The sequence below is a fragment of the Geotrypetes seraphini genome, chromosome 5 (assembly GCF_902459505.1).
Source record: "Geotrypetes seraphini chromosome 5, aGeoSer1.1, whole genome shotgun sequence".
Lineage (NCBI taxonomy): Eukaryota > Metazoa > Chordata > Amphibia > Gymnophiona > Dermophiidae > Geotrypetes > Geotrypetes seraphini.
In genome coordinates, this window is record NC_047088.1 from 238,755,491 (window position 1) to 238,768,878 (window position 13,388).

Below are 13,388 nucleotides of genomic sequence, written 5' to 3' on the forward strand. Positions count from 1 at the left end.
TCAGATCGCAAAAGGATAGTGAGGGACTCCAAAATGACTTGTGTCAGTTAGAGAAATGGGCGGAGAAATGGCAGATGAAGTTTAATGTGGAAAAGTGCAAAGTAATGCATTTAGGCGGAAAGAACAAGGAACACGAATATAGAATGTCAGGTGCGACTCTGGGTAAAAGCAAACAGGAAAAGGACCTGGGTGTACTGATAGATAGGACACTGAAACCGTCAGCACAATGCGCAGCGGCGGCAATGAAAGCGAAGAGAATGTTAGGCATGATAAAGAAGGGAATCACAAGTAGAGCGGAGAAAGTTATAATGCCGCTATATAGAGCAATGGTCAGACCACACTTGGAATACTGTGTCCAACATTGGTCTCCCAACCTAAGGAAGGATATAAGACTGCTGGAAAGGGTGCAAAGACAAGCAACGAAGCTAGTAAAAGGTATGGAAAACTTGGAATACGAGGAACGACTTAAGAGACTGGGATTGTTCTCCCATGAGAAAAGGAGACTGCGAGGGGATATGCTCGAGACCTTCAAAATAATAAAAGGAATCAACAAAATAGAGCAGGAAAAACAATTATTTACAATGTAATGTGACACGGACAAGAAGACATGGACAGAAGCTAAGGGGGGGACAAGTCCAGGACAAATATCAGGAAGTTCTGCTTCACGCAATGAGTGGTGGACACCTGGAATGCTCTCCCAGAGGAGGTTATTGCGCAATCCACCATTCTAGGATTTAAAAGCAAACTAGATGCACATCTCCTTACGAGAGGCATAGATGGATATGGGTGACTAAAATTACGCCAGGTGTACACCTGACTGGGCCTTCGCGTATGTGGATCGCCGGACTTGATGGACCAAGGTCTGATCCGGTGATGGCAGCTCTTATGTTCTTGCTCTACCTCTGCGTACATGGCCTTGCAATTATGCACTATAGCACTCATAATTACATCTGCCATTGACCTGGGGTAAGTCTGAGTGTGCCAAAGTATGGCATGCAATGCATGTAACTTACAATATTCTGTAAGCTGGGTCTGTAAAGGGCAGTATAGCTCAGGTCCCTCCCATACTCTGTCTCCATTAAGTCCCTCTTGCTAGAGCACGTGCATGTTCCCATATAGAATTGTCCGTAGTGCATTTACTATGTACATGTGACAGTTTTCTGTGCACTTAATGAATGCAAGGCACACATGAATGCACACGCCTTGCTGCAGAATTGCCTTTTATATATAGATTACTAGGTGGCATGGTTTGGGTGGAGCATGGGCAGAAGTATTGCGTTCAATTCTGGTCTCCTTATCTCAAGAAATATATAGTGACGTTTGAAAGGTTCAAAGAAGAGCGACCAAGATGGTAAAAGGGATAGAACTCCTCTCGTATGAGGAAAGACTAAAATGGATAGGGCTCTTCAGCTTGGAAAAGAGACAGCCGAGGAGAGATACGATTGAAGTCTATAAAATCCTGAGTGGAGTAGAACGGGTACAAGTGGATCGATTTTTCACTCCGTCAAAAATTACAAAGACTAGGGGACACTCGATGAAGTTACAGGGAAATACTTTTAAAACCAATAGGAGGAAATATTTTTTCACTCAGAGAATAATTAAGCTCTGGAACGCATTGCCAGAGGATGTGGTAAGAGCGGATAGCGTAGCTGGTTTTAAGAAAGATGTGGACAAGTTCCTGGAGGAAAAGTCCATAGTCTGTTATTGAGAAAGACATAGGGGAAGCCACTGCTTGTCCTGGATCAGTAGCATGGAATATTGCTACACCTTGGGTTTTGGCCAGGTACTAGTGACCTGGATTGGCCACTGTGAGAATGGGCTACTGGGCTTGATGGACCATTGGTCTGACCCAGTAAGGCTATTCTTATGTTCTTATGTTACAATCTGCCTGTGTATTCCCTGTTTCAGAATGGGAATGCATATGTAATTTTTATTTATTTCAAAACATTTCTGTTCTGCATGGTACAAAAGCGCAAACAAGAGATTAAACCTTGATGCTCCACAGAATCAAAAATCTACCGAAAACAAAAACACTGTGGAGAAGATGATGTTCAAGATGCAGGCTTTATTGAAAGTACAGTCAGATAATCCACATGACAAGATACCTAGGACCCAAGTTGTTGGGGACTATGGACCCAACACGGTCTGTGTTTCGACAAAATCTGTCTTCCTCAGTTGTCCCTGAAGGTCCTAATGCAAAAAAACACGAGGATTAAATATTAAAACCAGTCCTGGGTGAAAGCTCTGGTTTATGCAGCGTGGCTTTTGTGAATTTCCATGTAATTGTTCTTTTGAATTGATCTATCAGGAACCCCTGAAGAAGACTATCTTGTCGAAACACGGACCGTGTTGGATCTTACGCTCTCAGTGGACTAGGTCCTTAAGGTTTCTATGTGGATTATTTTACTTTTATGTGGATTGTTCACGTTGACTTTTGGAATTTTCAATAAAGTCCATTTGAGGAACATCGTCACTCCATAGTGTTTTTTGGTTTCCCCATGTAAGCTGTCACATTTCCTCCTTAGATTACTTTTCCGTGTTTCTAATGGGAAAAATGGATGCTTTTGATGCATGTGCCACTTGGGCATTCCTGCATGGATTTTAGAAAAGGCTCTATGTCACAGATGTCAAACTCAAGGCCCGCCTGGCCATTTTATGCGGCCCAAGGTGCGATGCGGCATTTTCATTGCTGCCCCCAGTGTTATCTTCTTGCTGGCTCCCTCCTCCTCACTGCCGCAGTGCACAAAGCCGCGGGCGACGGCTCCTACGCGCATCCTGCACCTGAACCGGAAGCCTTATCTCTGACGTCGCATCAGAGGGAAGGCTTCCGGATGAGGCGTGGGACTTGCGAGGAGCCACTGCTATGCACATTATGGCAGTGTGGAGGAGGGAGCCGGTCAGAAAATAACACTGGGGGCGGCAATGAAAACGTGCATCACACCGCGGGCCCCATATAACGGCCGTGTGGTGTGATGGACGTTTTTTTTGATTATGGACATTTTCCCTGCTTCTACTTTCAACGTTTAAGGCAGTAGGCCAAAAGGGGACTTAGATGTTTTTTTTTTATTATGCCCCTCTAAGTGGTGTAAATAAGATTATAGTGTGTGTGTATATATGAAAAATGAATGGAAAAAAATGGTGTTCGCCTCATTTTTGGTTTAAAAAAAATGGGAGCATATCACTCCTTTTTATTTGAAACTCCATTGATTGCCGATAAGAGTCGAGAATTCTGTTCAAATTTTCTTGTATTTGTTATAAATCAGTTTCGGGTTTGTTACCAGGTTATCTTGTGTCTCATTTTCTTTGAGTCACGCCAAAAAGACCATACGTAGAGTGCACTTGTTTTCATATCCCTCCATAAAATCCTGTCGTGATGAGAAGTTCCTTGAGAGAACCCTCTCATTTCAAGCCGCTAAATTGAATGTATGGCTTGGAAAAATTATGTTAGAGGTCTCTTCCTATCTTGATTTTTGAAAATTGTTAAAGACTCAACTCTTTGATAGGCTGGTATATTAATGCATTCTGCTTCATTTTTTCAATCAAGTTCCTTATATTCAACTTGATGTATTTTATCTGTTCTATGTATTACTTCTTTCCCTGCCATGCCGGTATTTTCTGCATTATATTGTAAATGCTTTCTGTCTTTATCTGTTTTTAAGTCCATTATTCTAATTTGTATTTTATCTGTATCCCATGTATCAGCTCACCTTGTTGTGAACCGCCTAGAACTTTTTCGGTATGGCGGTATATAAGAATAAAATTATTATTATTATTACTATTATGGGGGCGGGGTCTGGCCCACGACTTAGCCTGTGTTTTGGATTTCGGCCCCTAAATGTGTTTGACTTTGACACCCCTGCTCTAAGTCAATGATCCTTTCCTAAAATATCGCCAGAACTGAGTCCCTGCCAGGAGTATTGATTCTGATTTCTACGTCCTGTCTAAACTTACATGCTTGAAGAAGTTGTATACAGAAAAGGCCTGATTCTATAAATGGCGCCTAACTTGTAGGTGTCACTCGGCGTAATTGTCAATCAGCTGCACAGCACCATGTATAGAATCACGCCTAGCAAACTTAGGCAGCACTAGGCATCCTAGTGGTAGGCGCCAGTACATTAGGCCAGGGTTTTTCTAACCTAACACATGCCTAGCAACGCTTAAGTGAACCACACCTAGTCTCCACCCCTAACCACATCTACTTAGGCTTCACTACGCATCCTCAGTGTAAGAACATAAGAACAGCCATACTGGGTCAGACCAATGGTCCAGTATCTTGTTTCCAGGGCAAATCCAGGTCACAAATACCTGGTAGAATCTCAAATAGTAACAATATTTCATGCAAAACCCTAAAAAATAGCAAGATTCCAGAATCCTAAAGAGTAGCAACATTCTATGCAGAATTCCCAAAGTAGCAATATTCTAGAATCCAAAAGAGTAGCAACATTCCATGCTACCGATCCAGGGCAAGCAGTAGCTTCCCACATGTCTGTCTCAATAGCAGACTATGGACTTTTCTTCCAGGAAATTGTCCAAACCGCTCTAACCACAACCTCTAGCCACGCGTTCCAGAGCTTAACTATTCTTTGAGTGAGTAAATATTTCCTCCTAGGTGCCACTTATAGAATCAGGGCCCAAAGTTCTCAATGCTGAAATTTCAAACAAATTGAACATTTTTGCAAACAGTAGGCCGTTTTGGCGAGCTTTTCTGTAACTATGATTTTTCAAGACTTGCATAGCTAAGACCATAATAGCATGCAACTATTTACTGGTCCTTAAAGACTTGAAGAGGTCTTTGTCTATTTTCAGTTTGCAAGGCTCTCTTTAACATGTGGGAAACAGTCTTGCAGTGGCCCTATGCTGGCACAAAGCTTCAGCTTCAGCTGCAAAAGCATAAATGCATTAATGTGTCAAATAGAAACATAAAAGAGGGAAAAAAAATGCTGAGTGCATTTGAAGTACTTGGGAAGCTCTTAATGTACTGTACAAGGTATGACAAATGAGTGTCTATGTCGATCAATAAGTCTTTCCAGAAAGGGTCTAATGGTTTGGTATGAATAACAAGGAAATGCACGTGACATCCAGTGGTCTCACATTCTGTCAGTACTTTTAAAGTTCACTGCCATAACTCTGTTCTCCTTGACCTTTATCAATGATACCGTCAAAGGATTTTGAGTAGCTAGTTGAGTTTCAGCTTGACATATGACCTTTAGACATCCCCTTCCCCTTTTCTTCCATCTCGATAAAATAAGTGCATTGCTCTCAACCACTCCTTGGCTTCTTGTCCCTCCATTTGTCTACTTTGCATTGATTTGTTTCCTGAAGCAAATTGGCTCTTTTGAGAGTTGTCATAATTCTCAAGCTACTTCATTGATTACTTTTGGGGGGGAGAAAGTACACAGTATTTAGTCAGGATGGTTGGAAACAAAGTTTAGAGACATTACAGAATAATTTTAACGTGATGTTGTGTTCTCCGTTATTACAACTCTTCAGCCAAATGTCTCAGATGTGCACTGATGCTAGTTTCCTCTGCAGCTAACAAACCAACTAATAGAAGGGGTTGGCTGTGCCTTGATAAATCATGTTCTGTGTTCAGAATTATGCTTCTACCTTATTTGTCTCCTCATAAAAATGTTGGAAATGATATAGCACCATACCACTATCTGCTGCTAGATTTGCTATAGGTTTCCTTTCAAGCGTATGACTTATAATTCTATGCCGATAATGTGCAGAAGAACACTACTGCTTGCATCTTATTTTAAGAAATGAGTTTTAGTATTGTATCATTGTTTTATTGAACAAGCTAGTGTGGCTAGTGTGCATATTTTTCAACTAGAAACATCTGCAAGAGAAAATCTCAATTGCTTTCTTTCACAGTGCAAGATTACCCGATAAGCACAGCCCACCTCCCTCCCCATAGATTTTTTTATGTTTTATAGTCAATATTATTGAAAGTAATTATAATAACTGGTGCAGTTCGTTGGGTATATACAGTACATATTTGTCTGTTATCTGGTTGGCTACGACTCGTGTACATCCAAACCTGCTGGTTGCTACATGGTTCAAGTTTGTCTACATGCACATCATATGGTGTCATGTGACATCACACCCAGATAGCTCACTTTACAAGGAAAAGCCCTTGGGATCTTATTGGCATGGACATTTCCCATAATTATGTTGTAAACCCAAGTTTAAGCGAGTTAGAAAGGTTATAAATAAATAAATTATGTGCCCATATTATATAATAGTATTATTTATGTACCAAAGGGCAGGTGTAAATACATGTGCATTAATGCTGCCCTTTGGTATATAAATAATACTATTATATGTGCACATAATTGTGGGAGACACCCATGCCCCACCCATGTGAATAGCCCCCTTGCCATTGTACACTATGGAAGTTGCATGCAATGATTCTGAAGGAACTTGGAGAAATTCTGGTGGCTCTGCTGGCTGACCTTTCTGATGCTTCTCTACAATCGGGAGTGGTACCGGAGGACTGGAGAAGGGTGATTGTGGTCCCTCTACAAAAAAGTGGTAGTAGGGAACTGCAGACTGATAATTCTGACTTCTGTGGTAAGTAAATTAATGGAAACAGAGGATAGTGACGTTTCTGAAATTCAGTGGATAAAAGGACCCGTGACAACATGGATTTACTAGAGGCATGTCTTGTCAGACAAATCTGATCAATTTCTATGATTGAGAACTGGATAGAGGGAGTGTGCTAGATGTGGGGTATTTAGATTTTAGCAAAGCCTTTGAAAGTGTTCCATATAGGTATCAAATAAACTGGGTTCCCTCGGGATAGGCCCCAAAGCGATGGACTGGGTCAAGAACTAGTTGAGTGGAAGGCAACAGAGGGTAGTAGTAGAGAATGACACGGTGACAAAATTCATCACTCTTCCCGTCTCCGCGGATAACCGCGGGAAACCATCTTCATGTCATTCTTTAAGGAGAGAGGGAAGAATCAGAGTATGAATGGCCACAACCACTGACCCGCAAGCTTTGCTTTGAAGAATGCTGGTGTAGAAGGACTGAGGCTGAAATAGACACTAGAAAATGACATGGGATTATTTACCGCGGTTATCCGCGGGGACGGGAACGGTGATGAATTTTGTCACCGTGTCATTCTCTAGTAGTCAATAGAGATCTCACTGAGGAAAGGGATGTTACCAGTGACCAGTGGTGTGCTTCAAGTTCTTGGGCCTGTTCTTTTTCACATTTTTGTAAACAATATTGCTGAAAGGCTGTCAGGTAAGATTTGCATCTTTGCAGATGATATCAAAATCTGCAACAGAGTAGACACCTCTGATGGTGTTAAAAACATGAGGAAGAACCTAGCGAAGCTTGAGGAATGATCTGAAATTTGACAGCTAAGATTTAACGTTAAGAAATGCAAGGTCATGCATTTGGGCTGCAAAACCTCAAGGAAACGGTACAGTTTAGGGAGTGAAGAACTTTTGTGTACAAAAGAGGAATGGGACTTGGTTGAAAAGGCGAATGCAAAAGCTAAAAGGATGTTGTGGTGCATGGTGAGGAAAAAGGAGGTATTGATGCCCCCTGTATAAGACCCTGGTGAGACCTCATTTAGAATATTATATACAATTCTGGAGACTGCATGTTCAAAAAGATATAAACAGGTTAGAATCGGTCCAGAGGAAGGCTACGTAATGTGTTAAAGACTAATATTACAAACATGTAAAAACGAGAGGAAAGGATGGTTAGATAAATAAAAATTGCTGATAGAAAAGAAGACAATTATGGTAAAAAAACAATAGGGAAGAAATAAACAATAAACCTTAACAAGGTTATGGAAATGAAATTAAACTCTTAGTCAAGCTTTTTAAGTATCAAAAGCATCCTTGAAAAGAATGCTTTTTAGTTTGCTCTTAAATTTATCTAAATTGTTTTCTCCTCTTAAGTAAATGGGAAGGGTGTTCCATGTTTGAGGAGCTGTAACAGAAAAAAATAAAATGCCGCCGTGTATTAATAATTTTAAGTGAGGGAATAACTAATAAATGTTGATCATTAGACCTCAGTAATCTGGTTGGGGTATAGGGAATCAATGATTTGTAAATGAAAGCCGGAGTTTTATATAACAGAGACTTGAAGGTAAGCAGACCTAATTTATACTGTATATGATACGCGACTGGGAGCCAATGCGCTTTCGAAGGGGAGTGACGTGATCAAATTTCTTAGCTTTCATTATAAGTTTAATTGAAGCATTTTGAATGATCTGTAAATGTCTAATTTCATTTTGGGCTATTCCCTTGAGTAGGGCATTGCAATAATCGATTTTTGAAATAGATTTTTGATAGAAATGTTTAAATACCTACTTTGCGTAAATGCACATGAGGCAAATCTCTCATTTGAAAGGTAGATCTGGAATGAGACGGCATAGGATGAAGTTAAGAGGTGATAGGTTCAAGAGTAATCTGAGGAAATACTTTTGTACAGAAAGGGTGGTAGATGCGTGGAATAGTCTCCTGGTAGAAGTGGTGGAGACAAAGACTGTGAATTCAAGAAAGCTTGGGATAGGGAGAGGAGGGAATAGTGGATACTGTGGATGGGCAGACTGGATGAGCCATTTGGCCTGTATGTGCCATCATGTTTCTCTGTTTGTATGTTTCTATCATAAATTAAATGTCGGGTTAGTCAAACTGGGGGCACTAAAAAGTAGATGCCAACAATTTGGGTACTAAGTACAATTCTGAAATGACAATGCGATTACAGAATACTCGTAAGTTTATATTTCAATGCCTAACTTTTGGGACCCCCTAAAATCCCACTGAAGCTAAGTGTAAACAGCATTATATATACCATACAGTGACTTTCAAATATCCAGCTAAATAACTATATGAAACTTTTTTGAAACTGAGTAAATACACTATCTTTGGAGTCAGTGATCAAAGTTTTTATAAAAAAAACAATGACTGGAAGGTGAACTCTTCACCCAAGGGAGGTTTTTCAGCCTTCCTTACAGAGTTTCATATCTCTGAGTAATTTTATAAACCTAAGTTTGATCACTCTCCATAGGTTTTGTAACCAATTTAAGTCAGTTCTACCAATAGATATTGTTGACCTTCTTTCTGACCTTGATTTATATTTAACATCCCTGAATATATCACAGTAACTTTTGGTTTGGGCACTTACATCAGTGTTAATGCCCAAATGCCGGCAGTTACGCTTAAAAAGTTTACCTCTTTGGAAAATCCCACTGAAATTTGGCCCCGCAACACACACTGCGAGTTAAAGTACCCATGACAAAAAAGCGGCGGCATTAATTAAATCAGAGGAGAAAAGTGCACACAGGATTTTCCTTTTGAAAGTATGGTACTTGCTGTCTATATATACATCGGCACCTGTTTCATAGCAGATATATATGAATGTGGATACTAAGGAGGATGTTGACTGTGCTTCAGTAGACAGTAAGTGTGGTGTTAGCAAGTTATATCCAAGAAAAGGAACAGAGCCTGCCTGGTCTTCAAATCCCTCTTTATTGATAGCAATTAAAATTTGTATGCAAAGTAGCCTATAACAGTCACACAGACATATGATAAATAATGGGCTCAAATCATGGTCTCGTCACAGACTGTGTTTTGGCTAAGATGCCTGCGTCAGGAGTCCTGAAATACACAATAGTGTAAAATGCCACATGACATAGATATGCCATAGATTTGTCATGTCTTCAGATCAAATGGCCAAAGTGCCAAACCTTAACAGTTTATACTATATTCAGCCCTGTCTTTAGAAGTCCATATATAGCGATAAGGATCTGGATGTAAAAATATATTTGGGTATAGATCTATCCCACTGTTGTGTCTACAAAGGACGCATCAGCCCCACCATTCCACCGCTGTGTAATTTCAAAACCGCGGGAAGATTTACATGGTGCCTCATCATTGGCTGTCCACTTGCTGTTGTTCAAATGTTATTCAAGTTGTATGTATCTTATTTTAAATAATTTTAATAAATTATCATTTTTTGTTTGCTCTAAATCTAATAAATAATATAAATATAAAGTGCATTTGTACTTAACTCAATCACAGCCAAACCTGGGAGTCTGACCCGACATGTTTTGCACAACAAGTGCTGTATCAAGGGTCTCCCAAGGTCGCTGCCGTCATCCGACTCCAAGTAAGGTGTAAGAGAAAAGATTTGTCATGTGGCATTTTACACTATTGTGTATTTCAAAACTCCTGATGCAGGCACCTTAGCCGAAACACAGTTTGTGACGAGTCCATGATTTCGGCCTATTATTTGTAATATGTCTGTGTGACTGTTATAGGTTACTTTGCATATGAATTTTAAATGTTATCAATAAAGAGGGGTTTGAAGACCAGGCACGCTCTGCTCCTTTTCTTGGATCTTGCTGTTTTTTGCGCAGAGGTGACCGTCTCCTTTGTGATTGTTAGCAAATAATAGGAATTAGTGTGGGCCTGCGCTAAGGGTACCACACACTGAAACCAGCTAGCGAGGTAAACATTCTATTCTAGCTGTGTAATGAAGGTTGGGATGGGATCCAGAAGGGACATGAACTGCTATAGGATGCGGCTGGCCTGGCACCAACAAGTTAGTGTGCATGACAGTCTCACATGCAATTTAGTGTCACTGCTGCTAGCACAGCTGCAATTAATTTTACCTTAATAGATAGCCGCCAATAATTCACTCCTCTCAATTCCACAAACAGAAATTTCAACCTCTCAGTCAAGTCTTCCAACAGAAGCTCCATTTCAGTCTAGAGTCTAGACCTCTTGACATCATTGCCCCTGATCCAGACACCGCCCCCCCCCCCCTCAATAGACAACCCTCCCGAGTTCAAGTTGTCTAACAGATATCTCCAACATTATTCCTTGTTCTTTCCCTTACCTGCTGACTCTCTTCGGGACTGAACTAGAGGTATCTCTGGTAGTCTAGCTGGGTTTAAAATGATGCATATGACCCCTAGTGGTAGTCTTATGGTAATTGATTGATTTATCTATTTATTCCCAATTTTCTATATTGCTTCAACTGTTGAGCAGAGTAAAGCGATTTATAGGTTAAGACATAATCAAAGGAAAGGACCTCCATTTAGTGACAGGAAAAGAGCATAATCATAGAAGACAAATTAAAAAAATACTTCAAGGCAACTGGGAGACAACAAAGGTTAGTCCAAGTCCAAGTCAGGGGTTAAGAGGGACCAAAAAGCTTATTCAAAAAACCAAGTTTTTAGCATTGTTTTAGACACTGTTGTAAATGGAACAGCAATGAGGTGGGAGTAGAGGGGCACTGTTCCCATCCTTACCCACTAGACTACCAGGGTGAGCTCCAGAGGGTCCATGAGTGGTGTTGGGAGGAGGGTTGAACTTGGGTGGGTTAACTTTGCTTACTTTAAAAAAAAAAAAAAATGGTCTCTTTGGTTAAGCTTTTCTCTGCAGTATGATAGGGGAGATTTTATACTTGCATCTACAGTATGACCTGTGAAGAGGTAAAGTACTGTGTTTTCTGGCTCTTATCCCTCTTCCAATTTATTTTCGTGTTCTTTGTGCAGTTATACTGTGGCACAGAAAGCTCTACAGTAAAACTCCCAGTAGCACCCTGCCAATACTGTTCTCCTTTGATCTTACACCTATTAGATTGCATTAGATTTTTAATTTTAAGCTGGCATTGAAGGAGAATATTTATTCACTGCAACTAAGATAATGAGAATATCCCCTGAAAGACAAGTATTCAGAATAATAAATACAGAGGATTTAGCAGCCAGGCACCTCATTACTGAGTACCAAATGAGATTTGAACATTTGAAAATCAGCTTTTTCATTTGAACTTGAGATTTTCCCTCAGTTTTATGGTATACCACAGGCTCTCTAGTTAAAGTCATGAGGCGTGACATGACTGTATATAAAAAAAAAAAAAAAATTCTCATTTATGCTTGGATGCAATAAAACATGCTTTCAGAATGACCTTCACAATGTTTTCTGAACAGTGAGAATCTCCAGGATGAAATGAAAACAAATGTTTACACCAGCATTTTGCATTCTGTACTGAATTCTGTTGCATTGTGCAGGTATTTTAATTACTTTAAATGCCATCTTGATCAAATAATTATTTTGAAATATATGTATCTTTAGAAGGAATGGTCGCAAAGCAAATGCATCAAATGAGTTTGCCATGTTGCACAGCATGTCCATTAATCTTTTTTTTGTTTTATTTGTATATTTCACTGCAGGCAGAGAATTCAGCGTTGGCTTTGGAAAATGAAAATCAGAGGGAGCAGTACGAAAGGTGCCTTGATGAGGTGAGCTTGAAAATAATTTGGATCGCATACCGATGCCAGGCCCAGATATTGTAGTCATTTCACTTTTTTTGCCAAGTTTCTATGTATTGAACAAAAGGGCTCCTTTTACAAAGGCGCGGTAGCGGTTTAACGTGCGTAATACCACGCGCTAAACCGCCGGCCGCGCTAGCCGCTACCGCCTCCTCTTGGGCAGGTGGTAGTTTTTAGGCCAGCGCGGGGGTTAGGGCGTGATGAAAAGTCACACGCGTTAAACCCGCTAGCGCGGCTTCGTAAAAGGAGCCCAAAGTCTCAGGATCATCCGGATCCTCCCGTGGCGCCCAGTCGTATACTGCCAAGCGTGTTCGCCAAGTTTTAAAATGCTATGCGCTGCCCTGCTTTGGTTTGTTTGAAAGCTTTATACAAAGTCGTTGCTAGATAAAAGAAATGCTGACGTTAATTGGAGTCGGCTGTCATGTTCTAAGTTTCTATTAATCTGAGGAATTAACCTGGTGATGTTAATTTTTTTATATTTATTAATCTGGTGATGTTAATTTTTTAATATTTTTTTTATTTATGCTTTGCATTATGTGTTATTTTTTTGTATATTGTATTGTGTATTTTAAATGTTTTAGATTGTAAGCTGCCTTGAAAGTTTTCCCTAGGGCGGGACAGAAAACTTAAAATAAATTTAGGGCTCCTTTTACAAAGCTGCGCTAGCGGTTTTAGTGCATGCATCGGATTAGCGCACGCGGAAATTTAGCGTGTGCTATTCCGCTTGTTAAGGCCCTAGTGCGGCTTTGTAAAAGGAGCCCTAAGAAACTTGGAAAACTTGGAACAGCCTGACTGCTGAGGTGGTGAGAAGAATAACTTCTCTGTATTCAAGTAGGCATAGAAGAAGCACAGAGGATCGCCAAGGCACAGAAAAAGATAGCAAAGTTCAGCGGGCAGGTTGGATAGACCATGCTGTCTCTGCCCGCTGTCATTTTCTCTGTTTCTACTAAGAGCAGACATTCTCTTTCTGAAAGAGTTGGGGTAAAGAACTTCTGCCTTCAAAAGTCATCAACATAGTGTGGCTAAAAAAGAATTTGGTGCCCCCCATCTTTGTTTTTTGATCTATTTCAGTATCCTTCCCAAA

The 13,388-nt window shown here is 40.3% G+C and overlaps 1 protein-coding gene across 1 annotated transcript in view; it reads left to right on the plus strand.

Moving 5' to 3' along the window:
* NCKAP5 (NCK associated protein 5) overlaps positions 1 to 13,388 on the plus strand; it is a 1,115,675-nt gene that overhangs the window by 762,141 nt on the left and 340,146 nt on the right. Inside the window, 1 exon segment of the mRNA XM_033946444.1 lies at positions 12,206 to 12,274. Coding sequence (XP_033802335.1) covers positions 12,206 to 12,274 — 69 coding nt within the window.